Below are 18,341 nucleotides of genomic sequence, written 5' to 3' on the forward strand. Positions count from 1 at the left end.
AGTAAAAATAATTCAGTTCAGTAAAAATAAGTTCAGTTTAGTAAAATTAATTTCAGTTCAGTAAACTTAATTTCAGTTCAGTAAAAATAAGTTCACTTCAGTAAAATTCAGTTTTCTTAAAGAAGAATTATAATAGAAAATCAGTAAAAATAATTTCAGTTTAGCAAAACTAATTTTAGTTCAGTAAAATTAATTTAAGTTCAGTAAAAATAATTTAAGTTCAGCAAATATAATTTCGTTTCACTAAAAATAATTTTAGTTCAACAAAAATAAGGTGAAGAGAATGGGGCCTTAGTTTTTATAAGGTACTTTCTTACAACAATTTTTTTATAAGGGAGTTTTTCACAAAATTTGAAGTATATCAGGTAGTTTTTCACAAAAAAAAATCTTTAAAGTATTAACCTATTCACTATTATCCATGAATTTAAATGATAAGTAAACTCTTTTTGGCTATCTAAATTCTTGCTTTGCACATTTTTTCACTTGCCAAATCAATACACTACAAAAAATAAGGAATTTAGCTACCACAATAATTCGTTGCTAAACAACAATTATTGGTTGCTAAATAGTTAGCAACCAATTTGGCTACCAATCACATTGGTCATAAAATAGCTGGTCGCTAGCCTTAAATAGAGACTAACTATTTCATTTTTTGGTTGCTAATTTAGAGTCGGTTTTAAAATCCGTCACTATAGTTTAGCGACCAAAAAACTAAATTTCGTTGTTAAAATAACAACCATAAAATTATATTTCGTTGCTACACAAAGATATGATTATATAATTAATTTAGTGGTATAGTGACCAAAATTAATATTTTGTTGCTAAAATTAGCTACCAAAAATGAAATTTTGTTGTTAACATTAGCGACCAAAATTAATTTTTTGTATCTAAAGTTAGCTAGCAACCAAAAACGAAATTTTGTTGCTCCACTTAAATTAGAAATGATATTTTTAATAATACTTCAATTGGATTATGTTTTGTGTATCATTATACTCCAACCTACTAGCTAATAATACAATCGTAAAAATGTACAAACATTTGCAAAATATACTTCATTACTTAACAAAATGTAGCGTTAGTGGCACATTATAATTGTAAAAACTTCATAGCATAATTATATGCTCACTATAAAAAGCATATCCACAAACTTCAATTATAAAGTACCTGCCTATAATGAACATGTTCAAACTAAAGATCATGTATCATGTGCAAAAAAAAGCCCCAACTACATCATATATGTGCATATTCAGCACTGCAATTGTATGCCAAAATGACCCCTTTGAAATAATGTTCCCATGATTCCACCAAAATTAGCCCTCAAGTCAAATACCAATGTTTATAGTTTAGATGGAGCAAATATTAAGGCTGACGGGGTTGTGATGAGGAAGAACCAAGATCATTTAAAGTATAACGCCCACTTATAATAAGTTGGAACTGATCCTGTAGAGTCTTCACATTCGGGTTTGTTGCATCAAGCTTCTCGGTTGTAACATCTAGCTTTTGAGTTGTTGCATCAAGCTTCTCATTAGCAGCATCGAGCTCTTTTCTTAGTTGCAAATTCTTCGAGTTTAGTTGCTCAACGTGGCTTTCCAATTGATTAACATGATCAATTCGTGCTTTCTTTGCATTGTTATCTTTTTGAGACTTATCAAAAAATGTAGTTGCTGCCGAACCAAGACCATATATCCTCCCTTGCTTCCACCCTCCTAAAGCCTCCAACAACAACTCATCTTCTGAGCGTTTATCCTCGCTTTCCAAGTTAGCAGCTTTTTTGTTCTCAAAATCAGCCTAATAAAACAGATAAAAAATACATACATAGTTTTAGAAACAAACATAATATTTACCAAGGTTGATAGGTAAGCAACACGTGGGAACAACATTAATTAAAATAAGTTTTGTAGAAAACCAAAATCATTACTTCATATATATATACATATATATATATATATATATATACATATATATATATATACATATATATATATATACATATATATATATATATACATATATATATATATATATATATATACATATATATATATATATATACATATATATACATATACATATATATACATATATATATATATATATATACATATATGTATATATATATATATATTTTTGACTAAGATCAAAACCTGATCTTATTTTGAGCCTTATCAGATACAAATGCAAAAATGTGGCAAGTACTACCAAATGTGATATTATTTTTCTTGTTTATGGGCAAGAAAGTTATATGACCACTACTAGGTGAAAAAGCAAATTTATTAGCACCTGCTCTATATATCATCATCAAATTATATAAAAACAAGACAAACGGTATAACAAAAAAGCTTAATTATGAAAAAACTAACTTACTTTCATAACAAAGCATGAGATTTCAGAGCAATTATAATAATTGAATTCAGATCAATGAATAATACTTGCAGAATATTTATTTAAAAATGAGAATATACCCAAACAGTCTCAGAAGTCTTATCAACAAACTTTTCGTCCTTGTTCACATGAGCTTTTCGATAGACCTCGGTTGGAGTTACCTTGCGCTTTAAATCTTTCTCCTAATTTTTTTTTAAAAAAGTAAACATATAGTAAAATTACAGAGAGTTAGTAATATTAACATGTGCATGGGAAGAAAGATAACAAGGTTACCAGATCAATCCTTAATCTCTCTGTTGGTTTAGATCCTTGGCAGTGAAGAGGCATTTCCTTTTCAGGGTTCTTTTTGTTTAGAGAACATTGTTTCGACTTCTTCTTGAACTCTTCATCTTCTTCTCTAAGCTGCATAATTTGAGTCTTTATGCTGGGAGCGCACCATTTTGCATCATACTTTGTTGATGTGCACATTGCACTTATGATACTTGACAATCGCCTCTTACATTTCCTCTCCCATCCTTTCTTCACATCCTTAGCCACTAAGGGATCCCAAGAAAACTTTTTCTAAAATATCACCATGGGAAAAAAAAAAGTTAGAGTACATGGAGGATAAGGAAAGAAAAGCTAGTAACGGGAAAAAAAAAAGATAGCTCACCTTAAAGGCATTCCACCATAAAACCTTAGCTTCTCGAGGTACCATTGACCAATTACACCATGGTCCAAGAAAGTACATCTTATATGATGTATTCACGACTGCATTAACAACCTCGGAATCATGAAACCTGTTTTATAAACATTAATTATTATGAAACAATTATTTAAACCCCTTCTTATCAGCAGCATTGAAATAAATAATATGTTGAGCATAATTACCACACTATTTTTTTCAAAATTAACACTCAGTTTTGTACAATCACAAACCACACCATACATCATTCATTAAGCATTACTTAAACCTACCAGAAACTAGTAGGATGCAGAACTTTATCTCCCTTTGCAGAATTCCCTGTTTCATCAGTTATACTATTTTCTATTTCATGATTATTTATTTCAGTCTCATGATTGTTGGCTTCCTCCTCATGATTGTTAGTTGCCATCTCATGATCAGAAAAGTGAGGTTGTTGTAAAGAAGAATGATCATGTGGCACATTCTGGTCACTCTCTTGCTCTGTTGGTGGTGGAAATTGATAGTGGCTAACTGGCACATGAACAGGTATATGTCGAATTATTGGACCCATCCCATTATAGCCACCTCTGCGTCTACACTTGGACATATTCTGCACAAATCCAAACAAAGTGAAAATTTTAAATAGCACTGTAAATGTAAATAAAATTAACACATATAACTTGAAACAGAAAGATATGCTATGAAAAATGATAACATTATTAAAATGTAAAAGAATCAATAAACAAAAAAATTCATCATCATCAACATAGGCCTAGCAAGCGGTCCAAAAAAGACTAACATTGATAATAAAATAATAGTTCAGATTCCCTACAAACTTATAACTTAGAGATCAAAAACTTATACAAACAGTCATAGATTATCAATTAAACAGGGTATAAAAATAGCACCAGTCCAAAAAAGATCAACTTTCAGTCATCCACATCTAAATCCTCATCTTCTTCTTCATCCTCAACCTCATCTTCGTCTTCATCCTCATACTCATCTACTTCCTCATCGTCATCATCCTCATCCATTCCATCGTCCTCTTCTTCTCCTTCTTCGACACTGTCAGCTGCTTCTTCTCCATATATTTCTTCAAAGGTAAATTCATCTTCTTGAATGTATACATCAACTTCAAAAAGTGAGGATGGATTATCAATAAAATCCTCTTGAAATGCCACCTCCACATTTGGTGCATCGATAATTCCTCTTGCCTTGATGTTAAACACAGCCCACCATTGGTTTCTTTCGTTGCTAGTATTAGGACATGGAGTAAAATACACTTGCTCAGCTTGATAAGCCAATATAAATGGATCATACTTTGGATATTTTCTCATATGATTCACCTCAACTACTTTATACTTCTCATGTATCCTTGTACCTTGTCTTGGATCAAACCAATCACATTTGAATAAGAGTGTTTTAAAACTCTTTTTATCTCCAAAATACACTAATTCTATGATTTCTTGTAGAATTCCATAGTAATCATTTCCTTGAACACCTTTCACACATACACCATAATTCATGTTAGACTTATGTTTTCCATAGTCAAATGTGTGAAAATGGAACCCATTCACACGATATTGTTTGAATTTTTGAACCCTTGTTGAAGGACCAAGTGCCAAAGAATAAATTATGTCGTTGTTTGTGCCCGATGCAAGAACCTATACCAAAGACACACTCTTAAAGCCAATTTAAAATATCATTCCAATAGAAATGTAACAAATTTATAGCCACTATGCTACTTACATATTCCTTGAACCAACTAGGAAATTTATCTTCATACTTGGACCAAACTTCAGCCTCATTTCCGCAACTATGTTCTCTAATCATTTTCTCCTCAAAAATGCTATTAAAAGGTTGCTTTAGTATATCTTAAAAAACTAACTATTTGATGAAAGTGTATAAAAGTTGGACATGTAATTACCGTTCATATTCTGACAGTAATTCAGAGTTATTAAGGACATATCTGTGTGCAGTGTTGTAATCCCTCTCATCAAGATAACAAAATTTACCGTTGGAGGAACTATGCCCATCAATGCTTGAGAAAATCTCAGGTAGGTCTAAGTGTTCTTGAACACATGGACCAACTAATTCTTGAGTGTTAGCCTTTGTGTCAACATCTTTCTCAAAATACAGAGAGCAAAAGTTTAAAATTTCTTCAGTTAGGTAGGCATTACAAATGGACCCTTCAACCCGAGCTTTATTTCCTACCTTTTTCTTCAAATGATATAAAAACCTAACAAACAAAAATTGATTTTTTTTACTTGATTTTTTTTTGACATATATTGAAGTAGAAGGAAAATATGCCGGCATAAAAAAATATAAGGAAAGTAAAAATGAATGTATATTTACCTTTCAAAAGGGTACATCCATCTAAACTGTACCGGTCCTCCAACTTTTGCCTCATATGGTAAATGGACAGGAAGATGCTCCATGGAATTGAAGAAACTAGGTGGAAGTACTCTCTCTAACTTACAAAGAATCTCAGCAATATTGTTCTCTAATCGTACCACCTCATCAACTTTCAAAGTGGCTGAGCATAAATCTCTAAAGAACTGACTTAATTCAGTCACAACATTCCATACACTGATAGGCAGAAGATCCTTAAAGGCAATTGGCAATAAACGTTGCATAAAGACATGGCAATCATGACTTTTCATTCCTGATAACTTGCATTCCTTGGTATCAACACATCTACTTAAATTAGATGCATAACCATCAGGGAACTTCAACTTCTTCACCCATTCACATACAAGTTTTCTCTTCTCCTTAGGCAAGACATATGAAGCATTTGGCATCACTTGCTTCTTTGACTTTCCATCACGAGAAATCACATCTTGAACTTCTAACTTTCGCCGCTTACAAAACTTTTTTAGATCTTTTCTTGATTCCATGTTATCTTTACTCTTCCCCTTAACATCCGTGATAGTGTGGAACAAGTTATCAAAAACATTCTTTTCAATATGCATGACATCAAGATTGTGACGTATCAAGAGCTTGCTCCAATATGGGAGCTTCCAAAAAATACTTTCCTTTGTCCAATGATGCTCTTTGCCATATCTTTGCAAAACTTCCTGTTGGGTCTCTTTCATCAAGCTCACTCCATTTGCTTGAATCTTAACATTTCCACATGAACAACCTTCAACTTTTGGCAAAGATGACAATCTCTCCTTAATTTGCTCTCCACTCAATCTTGGTGGAGGGAAAGAACACTCAATTCTATTTTTGTAGAACCCACTTTTATTTTTTCTAAAAACGTGGTCATGGGTTAAGAATTGTCGATGACAATCAAACCATGTTTGCTTATTGCCATGAGTAAGAGTGAATGTTTTTGTCTTCTCCATGCAATATGGGCATGCTAGTCGACCGGCCGTACTCCATCCGGACAACATACCATAAGTAGGGAAATCGCTAATTGTCCAAAGCAATGCAACTTTCATTTGAAAATTCTGTTTTTTAGAGATGTCATAAGTTGGCACCCCTACATTCCAGAGCATCTTTAGCTCATCAATCAGAGGTTGCAAGAAGACATCGAGATTTCCCTTAGGGCTTTTTGGGCCAGGAATGAGCAAACTTAAAAACATGAAAGGCTTTTTCAAGCACAACCATGGTGGCAAATTATAAGGAGTTACAATCACAGGCCAACAAGAATATTGTTTCCCTGACTTACCAAAAGGTGAAAACCCATCAGTACAAAGGCCAAGTCGAACATTTCTTGATTCTTTTGAAAAATCTTGAAATGTTTTGTCAAAATCAATCCATGCTTCTCCATCACACGGATGAGCCATTACACCTTCTGGTCTCTTAAACTCTGCATGCCACCTCATTTGCTTTGCCGTAGATTTGGTAGCGTACAACCTTTGCAATCTTGGAGAAATTGGTAAATAATGAAGCACACTTTTAGGACTTTTCTTACCATTTGTCCTTGAAGGCTTGAAACGACCTTCTTTGCAAACAACACATTCTACAAGATCTTTGTGTTCCTTCCAAAATAACATACATCCATTGGGACATACATCTATCTTGTGATGCGGTAGTTCAAGTCCATCAAGTAGTCTCCGAGTCTTATAAAAATTATCAGTCATCTTGTTCTCCTCTGGACACATATTTTTCATTAAAGATGTAACACTATCAACAGCTCTATGAGGGATGTTATATTCACATTTGATATTTGTGATTCTTGCCGCAACAGAAAGCAAAGACATGTTAGATCCATTGTATAGAGGTTTCTCAGCAGCTGCCAACATGTCAAAGAACTTTCTTTGCTCTAGAGGTGGGTCCTCATCTACAACATCTTCTACAACATATTCTTGTCCAAATGCATCCATTACCATGTCCTTGTAGGGGTTAGACTCTTCTGGTGTAGTGGTGAAACGACTACTTAAAGTTGTGTTTTGAAAGTAGTCTTCCCCATGACATGTCCAACGATAGTAATCAGGTTGAAAGCCATTCTTGTAAAGATGTAACTTGATGGTGTCTACACTTTGATATGGGATATTTTCACATTTTGAACAAGGGCATTTCATTAAGCTATCTATCAATACATTTTCTTGGATACTAGCAAAATCAATGAATTCATCAACTTTGTTAACAAAATTTGAACTAAGAAATTTTCCATCATCAAGTCTCTTATACATCCAACCTCGATCTGAACTCATACTGCTGCAAATTAATTTTTGTTAGTTTGTTCTTTTTTATTTTAAGTGTTATAATTGTTTACTCATGTTTATTAAAGTAAACTAGAAACTAAAACTATACTTCTACTAACAAAGTAGCTAGTTACTTTGATAAGATGCCATAAGGTGTGGTTAGATATAATAGTTGGTTCATAGTATATCATTGACTTATATAATAGGTACTGTAGTATATAAATGTTTACTCGTTATCCAACATAAAGTGGTGAAAAGATTAAACTTATTGCAAAGTTATGATGTGTATATTGAAATAGATAGGATTATTATAAAGAACTTGCAAATTAGTGCCTTGTGATTTGTGACATAGTAGTCTTACGCATTATGTCAATTATTGGATTATTCTAATGGTGTATAATAATGTAAGCTCACTAAACACATCTATAATCACGTGGAAACCACCTCATTATAGAAATCAAACTTTGACTTGCTATATTCCAATTATATATTAAGAAATAAAAAACATTTTGACTTCTGGTGTAAAAATAGCAAGCTAAATATCTACTCTATAAATGAAACTCCCAAATGAAAAGTAAGATATTTTCTTATAACTAGGCAGGTTCATGTGTGATCAAAACAAAGCAGAGACTATCTATAAGCCATTTATCTTTGTAAATTAACGAAATACAATCGCATAAAATCTATAGCAATTAAATTAATAACAACACTTGAATAGCAAATTTAAAGATAGATTGTGACCAATAATACTTCACTCAGTATTGTAAATTAACAAGCAAAACTACTTTCATATGATATATCACAACAAGAACTACACACAATTAACCAATAAAGCAAAATTGTTGTGTACAACTAATTAAGATTAGCCCAGAAAAATTAAGATACTATATCACAAACAATTGCTAAATTGTTTAATTTTATCAAAATTCAAATAAATTGAGAGGCTGGAATACCTGAAATTGCTAACTAATGGACGGTGAAATTAAGTCGACGACGTTAACCCTAATTCTCCATCTTAAGCATAAATCCTTTCGTCAAAGCAACCATAATGCTCATCAAATTGTAAGTCTTTTGCTGAATTGAGATGGTCTGACCACGAATTTTGCAAAAATATAAAAATTAGGGAGAAATTGAGATAGAAAGAGGTAGCAACTATGCACAGTAGAATGTAAAGGGTTTGTAATGTTGGAGAGAGAAGCTACTCAGTACTCATAAAATGCTTTTGGTCCTTTTGTTATTTCAAAAAGTAAAGTTTTCATTCTAAAAATTTTGGGCTCCGCCAAAATTTTTATTTTTGCGCCATAATAAAAATTTAGTGACCAATTTTTTTTAGAATTTTCTCTTTTTTCTTTTTCTTTTTAACAATGTGTTCAATGAATAGATTTTAGTTGTCTAGCTTTAGCAACCAATATGATAAATTTTTGTCTCTATACATTTTAGCAACCAAAATTTGAATGGACAAGTTGGGATTTGTAGAATAGCAACAAATGTATTGTAGTTGTAGCTATTTTAGCTACCAATTATATAAAAGTAGCTATTTTTGGTAGCTAAATTTCCCCATTTTTGTAGTGATAAGCCTCAATGAGTTACTAAAATATTAGAACGAGTTAACTTGATAATTACCGTTTTAATTGCGGCCATAAACAACATGTTTTACACTATTACATTATGGTTAGCTTGTCGATTGGTTAATCAAAACGTTTTGTGTGAGACTAGATTCACGTGAGACCGGGCTCATATGAAATTTGTATAATACACCAGGGTGTACCATGCTCATGGTACATCTGATGATGTGGCGTAACTAATTTGCTGAAATCTAATTATAGGAAAAAAAAATCCATCTTAATTATAGGGAGTTAGACGAAATTGTCGTTCAAAAAAAAAAAAAAGCAGGGGGTTTTTTCAGTTATTTTATAATTATCCTTAATTGACATTTTCCATTTTTGAAGTATTTTAGTGAGAGAAAATTACAAAGATTCTAAAAGTTTACATAGAGAAAGATACAGAGATAAATTTGATACCAATCAATTAAATACTTTGTAGAAGAAGTTAATAATGGTTTATCAATCCGAATTTCGCCATGATTCCGATGCTAGATTTGTTGGTGGTGGTGATGATGATTATATCAATAATGAAGGTGAATTCGAGGATTTCGTAAACGAAAATGAAGGTAAATTGTTTAATCGATTATCTTTTCTTTTGTCATTTCATCCTTTTTATTTTTTAATTTAGGTTTTATTGCTAATTTATATTTTATTATCGATTTATAAATATATATTTATTTTTACATCAATATGTTTAAGGTTGAAGATGAAGTTCTTTTATCATTTAGTTATGTTCTTTTATATAACTTATATTTAACTTATTATATTCATTAGTGCTTTAACAAAGGTTGATATTATATAAAAAACGCATGTACATTTGCTAAATATATATGTACTTTGTTTGACTCCTTATGCACTTTGTTGAAATCTAGTTGCTTAAAGCACCGATATATTTACACATATGCATTTGCTAAATATGTATGTACTTTGTGTTGTACTCTTTATGTACGTTGCTGAAATCAATTTGTATATATTAAAGAACATCATTGATATATTAAGGGATTTACGTTCTTTCTAAAAAATAGAATAACATGCGTTCAAATGAAATGTGTATATATTGCTATCTTAACAGATACATATATTGATCTACTGTTTTTGGTTTCACTGAGGCAAGTGAATCAGAATTGTTTGACAGAAAAGTTAAGTCTGATGAAGAGGCTTATGAGTTGTATAATAGTTATGCCTTTAAGCATGGTTTTGGTATACACAAGATAAGTTGAATTGTAGAAAAGACAAAGTTACAATTCGACAACGCTTTTTTGTATGTTCTTTTGCTGGCTTTAAACAAGAGAAGAAACCTGGTGAAGAGCCAAAAGTGTACCAAAAGAGGAATTTTCGCACAGGTTACAAAGCTCATATTCAATTTGATGTTGATAAGAATTATGGTTTGTTTGTCGTGTTCAATCACACTATGGATCATAATCACAGTAGGGTTCCTGTTTCAAAGAGACATTTGATAAGGTCTCATAGGAAGGTAAAGGAATGTTCTATCTTTGTTCTTTTTCAATGCAAATAACTTCATACATTCTTTTTTTAATAACATTATGTTCACTTTTGTAAGTAATATGTTCTTTTTGATACAGGTCACTGAGGAACAAATTGCCATGCTTAGCAGTTTGACTGACTGAGAGTAGTATACCTGTTGCTAATGCAGTGCACATTTTAAAACATCAAGCTGGTGGTGAGGCAAATCTTAGTTTTCTTTGTAGTGATGCTTATAGTGCTTTATCTGCACATAAGAAAATGAAGTTTGATGGATGTGATGCAAAGCGATTGCTTAGCTACTTTAAGGAGAGGAAATGCAACGAATTTGACTTCTATTATGATTTTGATGTTGATGAGAAAGGTCATTTGCAGTCTTTCTTCTTTTGTGATAATAGAATGAAAGTAGATTATGATGCATTTGGAGGCTTATTGGTCCACGATACGACGTATCTTACAAACAAATATGGTATGATATGTGGTCCTTTTGTAGGCATGAACCATCATAATAACAATGTTCTGTTTGGTATTGGATTTTTGATCAATAAAAAATGGGAGTCATTTGAGTGGTTGTTTACCACTTTTCTTAAATCTATGGGGGGCAAACAACCAGTGACAATAATGACTAACCAAGCTCAAGCAATGGCCAAAGCAATAAGGATTGATTTTCCGAATTCATGACATCGTTTATGTACTTGGCATATTGGGGAGAATGCAAAGAAAAATATCAAAGGACTAAAGGCTAAGGAAGGTTTTAACGATTTGTTTGATATTTTTTTGAAATACACAGATACTATTTAGGAATTTGAGCATTATTGGTGAAGGTAATTTTCTGTGTTATTTATATTTAACTATGTTCTTTTTTTTTTTAATACCTCAACATGATCTTTTTAAGAACAACAACATTCTTATTTATAAACCAATAAAGTTCATTGTGTTATTTTAATATAGCATTATTTGGCATGAGAAGAATACATGGTGATCTTTTATTTAACAATAATGTTCTTTGTGTAACCTTTAATGTTCTTTTGCAGCATGCAGAATAAGTACAAATGCGCGGATAACAAATGGCTCCAAAATTTGTATAATATAAGAGAGATGTGGTATCCTGCTTATTCCAAAGATTATTTTAGTGGTGGTGTTATGTCATCTCAGAGGAGTGAAACCACTAACAAGTCAGTTTCTCTTAGACTTCATGCTACTTATGGTCTTTGTGATTTCTACACTACTTTTATTGAGGTGGTTGATGAGTGGAGGAGCAAAGAAAGTAGTAATGATTATAATAGTTTAACTGGTAACCGACATCTAGTATTGGCAGATATTAGAATTTTGGAGCATGCAAGGAGGATTTATACAATCCAAATTTATTTACATTTTGAAGATAATTTTGTGAGTAGTGTTCCTTGCACTGCTAAGGTCATAGGAATGCAACCTCCTCTTTATGAATATCATGTGGGCCATCCCAAAAAAGATCTGCTAATGCATACAATTGCATTTGATGAATCAACTGTCACGGTTGATTGTACTTGTAATTATTTTGGTGAGGTCGGTCTATTATGCAAGCATTCACTTCGTGTCCTACACTTGAACAATGCTACTTATATACCTAAGAGGTACATTTGTAAGAGATGGACAAAAGGTGCTATGTGCACAAGGGTTGATGATAATGTTGTTGCTGAAAAGGGTGTCACACCTTCTAGTGTATGGAGATTGCATTTTATTTGGACTTTTATTGGACTTGTCGATCGGGCGCAAAATGACTTAACTGCTCGAACAACCATTGAGGAAGCAATTAATGAGTGTTCTAATAGGATCAATCTTTTAAAAATAAAAGATAAAGATGAACCGCAAGAATCCTTGATAACTGATCAACATGATGCTGCTTCAGACAAAGGTGAAGGCAACCTTTTAGAACCACAAAATTTTGAGGAAGAAGTTCTTGAAAAAGAGGATGTTGTGGAAGAACCTACAGTTGATATTGAAGTGAAAGATCCTATCCAAAATAGGAAAAAGGGACAAAAAAAACACAAGATTGAAGAGTACCCAAGAAAAGATTTGCAACAAGCTCAAGGGTTAAAAGATTAAGTCGTGGAAAAAGAAAAGTACGAAAGGGGTTTCAAAAATGAGACAAAAGGCTCAGACTACGATTAAGGTAATTTATGCCTTATGTTCTTTATAATATTTGACATATTTTTTTGGTCGGGGTTAAATGTTCTTTTTGTAAAGATATATTTTTCTTTTTACAAATACAATGCTTTTTCTTTTTTTGCAAGGATTTTTTGGCTGTCCCTGCGGGAAATATTTTGGCACATTCAACTAAATTTGGAGGTTCTTTGGAGGTTTTTGAGTCTGACGATTATTTTGGAGTAAATGTAATACGTTCATCAGATTAAGAATTCATTTACACTTATTTACTACTCAAGATTTATGTTTTCTTGCAACATCTTTTTTTTTTTTTTTTTTTTTTTTTCTAGTAGAACATTTTATTTCAGTCTAATTAATGTTGCAAGACATATTGTTAAGAAAATAATATATTAGATTTCTTTTTTTATTTTTTTGTATGCAAATTTTAATTCAAGCTATAAAGATTCAAATTTACTACCAGTTTTGATAGAATTCCCATTGTATAATAAATTCAGTAGTGTAATTATTTACATTATTTAAATTAAATTAAAAAAAGATTAACTTAACCAAAAGAACATAGCATGGAGGTTCGACTTCATGGATGTGGGTATACAAGGGATCGTCACTATTCTGCTACAGCAAAGAAATGTATTGAAAGATTTTGTTACACCTCGCATGGAACTCACATAAACAAGCAGGAAAATCTATCAATTAGTATAAGTTTAATTCACATGTGTTAACTACTTTTTGTTAAACATTTATTGTTTAGAGTAGTTGCTGCTAGTTTAAGATTTTTCTTAGTTTAAAGGTGATCATTTCTTTAGGAAAAGGATTAAGCTTTTTTCTTTTTTCTAAATTCTATTTCTTTAATCAAGCTTAATTAGTTTTTGTTATCCTTGGATCGAGTTCAATAGATTGATAGTTGTATATAATGTGAAGTATGATTTATAATCACTTTGACTAATAGTATGAACTAGCAGCTCTTCAATAATAACAAAGAACATCGCATATATTTAAAAGAACATAGCATATATTTAAAGAACATCGCTTTTTAAATAAAGAACATAGCATATATTTAAAAGAACATCACATACATTAAAAAGAACGTACCAAAAAAAAGGTTAAAATAACCAAAATCATCATTTCTCCAAATTTAAAATGCAATTTCAGATTAATTGTTGCAACAACCCAAATTCAAGTACAAAAATAAGTTAGAATTGAACCCCAAAAAAATACTATCAATTGTTCAGATGTAAGAATCACAACAGTCACTTATTTTTGCTTATTGCACTGTAATATTTCCTAGCCTTGACGCTAACATCTGCCTTGTATTTATTGAGATCGTCTACAATAAGCTCATATGTATACCGCATCCTTAAACTCTTCAACGCATCAAACTATTACAGAAAAATTAAAAAAATTATTAGTGAACGTAATTAGAATAAAAATGCATGACACATTAATATATATATATATATATATATATTACATTATCAGCTCGAAGGCCACAATTCCATCTTCGCTTTCCAAAGTACGTCTCCGTGTGGTGCATTGTGTATATGCCGCAATCAATATTGTTGCTTAAAGTTCTCCATGGCATTTCAACCAATTTGACAGTATAAGTTGGCATTTTTTTCCCTATCTTGATTTCATACTTGTTCAAGTACATTGCAAAGGCATCCCTCTATTATCAACAAATAAAGTACATATAAGTTATATAAAAGAACATTACATAAAATGATGAAGAACATAAAGATTATATTATCATTTAAAAACATACTAATTTCTCTGGAAAGTCATGATACTTTTCCTCAAACGGAACACCCTCTACTAGAGGTCTATTATCAAGTATTTCAACACACTTTGACTTTGTGTTTATGACCATGATATAAAAGTGATCATGTGCATACACAGGAAAAAAGAACTATAACAATTGAAAAAGAAAAAACAATATGTAAGTAACATTAAATAACATTAACTACATTAGAAAGAACATGCCGTATGAAAATAAAGATCATTGAGTAATTATTATATTCACCTTATGTATGAAAAAAAAAAACATTAAAAATAATTTATGACTTACCAATTGATATCCTTGAACAGATTCCATTTTGCAATCTATTAACCAATATTTGATACTTTCAATGAATTTATTGAGCCTAATACCAGTTGTAGCTACTTGACTACCATCAACGTATGATTCGTTGAGGCATAACAAGTTCTATCATAAAAAAGAAAAGAAAAATTCAAATTAATAATATTTTCAAAGATAAAATGACAAAACAAGAGGTTATTATCAAATGAACTACTCTTACAAAGGCTTCGTTCGGGAAGAATAGTCTATTTTTGTCATCAATTGTATTCCTTGCATTTAGGATGAGACTCCAAGCATCAATGATGTTGTTGTAGATGTAGACATTGTCACCAAGTGTTTTAACATTTTTTTCTTGTCATAATTGAATGTCCATCATCATATAAAGGCTCACTACATAAAAGGAAACAAAATAAGGAAAGCATAAAGGTATAAACAGTAGAACAAATAATCTCAAATATTAACTTGAATAAACGGAAAAAAATACAAAAAAAAGGAATAAATTATCATACTCTTTATCAAGTTCACTTGAATAAACATATTCTAGGAAAGCATTATTAAAATCATCTGTTCCATCTATCAAATGAGAGTACTTAACCAGGAAAGGAGACTTGAAAACCTGTCCCACCTTCCTAATTCTCTTTGTATTTTTAGGATAAACCCTACATATTTAATTTAAAAAGAATTATATAACTATAAAAATAAAAACACATATTTTATATAAAAGAACACAGATCTAATTAAAAAATAACATATAACTAATTAAAAAAGATCATATAGTTTTATTAAACAAAATTTACCTCTTTACCTCCATTTTTTCCTTTCTCTTTTGTCCTTTTTTCCCATCATGCTTTTCCACATTTGCAGCACTGTAATAACACATATATAATTAAACAATTACATAGTATAATAATATAAAGAACCTTGTCAATATAACAAAATGCAATACATAAAATATATACAAAAATATGACCATACCCCACACTTTTTTCACTTTCTAACTCATCTCCCCCCACATCTTCTTTTTCCATAACATCCTCATCTTCTTCCTTATCAGGTTTGCTGACTTTAGTACTGTCTACCCCAACCGGTAAATCTAAATCAAATAGAAGTTCATTAACATGAACATGAGCATATGGCGGTGTGAGCTCGTGACTGAAAATAAGGGGTTGTATAGGTGAAACAGATGTTGCACTACTACAAAAAGCGTGTTTTTTGGACGCTTTTTAGGCCTTTTTTTGAAGCTAAAAAGAGTCGCAAAAATATTTCTCGATGCTGCTAAAAAGCGTTGAGAATACGCGAGTCGAGAATTTTGAGGGACACAAAAAAGCGTCGAGAATATCGACGCTTTTATGTGTCCTAACTAATATACGAAGTGTCGGAAAATACTTATTTTGCGCATTATCCCAAATTTGTGTAGTTTTTTAGCGACACTTTTACATGTCCACATACACAAATTTAGCGACGCTTTTTGTTGTCTTGCGTTTATTCGTGTCAGGCTATGGTATGGCGGGAAACTCTTGAAATATGAAAATGTGCAAAATATGTAGACATTAAAAAACGTCTAGAATTTTTTTTTTTAGCTTTTTTTTTTTTTTTTTTTTTCCTTTTATTAAATTATTACCATCATACATACATTATTGTTATTTAAATTTATCAAAAATTAAATTAATAACATTAAAATTAAAATAAACAAATATTCTATATAACTAGATTAAAAAAAAACAATAATTAATCAACAATAATAAGAGTACGTAGTTAATTACCAAATTTATAAAATAAAACATCAACACAATTAATAAAAAAAAAACGTTTCATATTATAGTAGCTTGTCCCTAAATAAATACATCACTAATATAAGACTAAAAACCAAAATAGATAGATGATGACCTTATAGACGATATAGTCGCTTGTTTTGATGCTCAAGTGCGGCCTATTCTCTTGTTGCACCTACATTGCCTTTTCCAATCTTCAAAAAAAAAAAAATACAAAGTACAAATTAGTACATTACACAATATAGGATCAAGATTCAACATGCTGTATTTAAACAACAATGAAAAGACCAATGTATTTAAACAAGAACATACACATGCTGAGAAAACTACAACTTTCAGAGCATATTAAGAACTAGTCCACAATAGAAACTAATAAAAGTCTTTGTATCAACCAAGTATAATGAAGCACCATAATTATACCATGATAAATATCAAAGCATAAGATAAAACAATTTAAATAAGGTTCAACAAGTATATAAGTAAAGATAAACAACGACAAAGCTAATAAAAAGGTTAATTGACGCTTATACACACACACACACACACACACACACACACACAAGCTCTGAATTTCACACACACACACAAGCATTTTGAATTTCAGCTCTGATTTCAAATTTGATTTTTAGTTCTGAACTTCAGATCTGAATTCAGTTTTGAAATTCAGCTCTGAATTCAGTTCTGAAATTCAGTTCTAGATTTCAGCTCTGAAATCAGTTTTGGATTTCAGCTCTAATTTCAAATTTGATTTTCAGTTCTGGATCAAGCACAGCAACAAAACCAGATAAGTAGACAACAATAGATGCAATGGATTAATACATTAGAATGTTGAGAACACGGAGAGAAATAAAATATGGATTGATATAACACTTGCATATAGTGTCGTTTATATAAATTGTCCGCAGACCCCTTTATACCAAAGCAATAGTATAGAACGAAAAACAAAGTGTGTATAGTAATAAGTCATGTAATAATACCAATCAATATCTACAGTATGCATAAATGAATCTAAAGCTGTTAACATGAAACATGGAAAAATATTTATGACTTACAGATATGGATATCCATATAACATAAGGAAGTTAAATGCAAGAATATCAAGAATCCATACTCCATGCTCACAAGGTTAAAAGTCATATTGATTTATTATATCCTACCACTACTAGAATACCCTAGCCTTTTCTACACATTTTTCGTGTTTTCTCAACGCTTCAAAGCGTCGGTAAAGTAACTACAGACACTTTGTAAAGTGTTGGAATTTCACATGTCGGAAATTCCCGACACTTTGTTGTGTCAATAATATCGACATTTTAAAGCATCTATATTTCACATTCCGACACTTTAAAGTGTCATTATTTTTGAGAGGAATAAATTTATTTTTTCTCCGCCTTACATTTTTGACATTCTAAAGTGTCAGAAATACCTGTTTTTTGAAAAAAGCGGGAAGTATTTAGACACTAAAAAGCGTCGAGATTAATTTTGGTGATTTATTACAGGAATTAATGGACGCATCAAGGTGTCGAGATTTTCTCATATCTTATATCTATTTCAACTCTTTAAAACGTT

At 31.2% G+C, this 18,341-nt stretch overlaps 3 protein-coding genes across 3 annotated transcripts; 1 reads left to right on the top strand and 2 right to left on the bottom strand.

Annotated features, from left to right (window-relative positions):
* Positions 1 to 1,084: 1,084 nt before the first annotated feature.
* On the bottom strand, positions 1,085 to 8,912 carry LOC145585153 (uncharacterized). The gene is made up of 6 exons (XM_081641885.1): positions 8,652 to 8,912; positions 3,340 to 3,656; positions 3,035 to 3,161; positions 2,656 to 2,943; positions 2,463 to 2,564; positions 1,085 to 1,788 (listed from the first exon to the last, which is right to left on the bottom strand). Exons 2-6 carry the CDS (start codon positions 3,651 to 3,653, stop codon positions 1,360 to 1,362), a joined length of 1,260 nt encoding a protein of 419 aa, XP_081498011.1. The 5' UTR covers positions 3,654 to 3,656; positions 8,652 to 8,912; the 3' UTR covers positions 1,085 to 1,359.
* On the bottom strand, positions 3,976 to 7,707 carry LOC145584133 (uncharacterized). Its single transcript, XM_081641048.1, has 5 exons — positions 5,402 to 7,707; positions 4,974 to 5,285; positions 4,796 to 4,895; positions 4,113 to 4,710; positions 3,976 to 4,049 (listed from the first exon to the last, which is right to left on the bottom strand). Exons 1-5 carry the CDS (start codon positions 7,705 to 7,707, stop codon positions 3,976 to 3,978), a joined length of 3,390 nt encoding a protein of 1,129 aa, XP_081497174.1.
* Positions 8,913 to 11,045: 2,133 nt separating the features above from the next.
* LOC145584134 (protein FAR1-RELATED SEQUENCE 5-like) lies at positions 11,046 to 12,869 on the top strand. The gene is made up of 2 exons (XM_081641049.1): positions 11,046 to 11,353; positions 11,819 to 12,869. Exons 1-2 carry the CDS (start codon positions 11,046 to 11,048, stop codon positions 12,867 to 12,869), a joined length of 1,359 nt encoding a protein of 452 aa, XP_081497175.1.
* The last annotated feature ends 5,472 nt before the right edge of the window (positions 12,870 to 18,341 follow it).

Source organism: Chenopodium album, chromosome 16 (assembly GCF_948465745.1).
Source record: "Chenopodium album chromosome 16, dcCheAlbu1.1, whole genome shotgun sequence".
Taxonomy (NCBI): Eukaryota; Viridiplantae; Streptophyta; class Magnoliopsida; order Caryophyllales; family Amaranthaceae; genus Chenopodium; species Chenopodium album.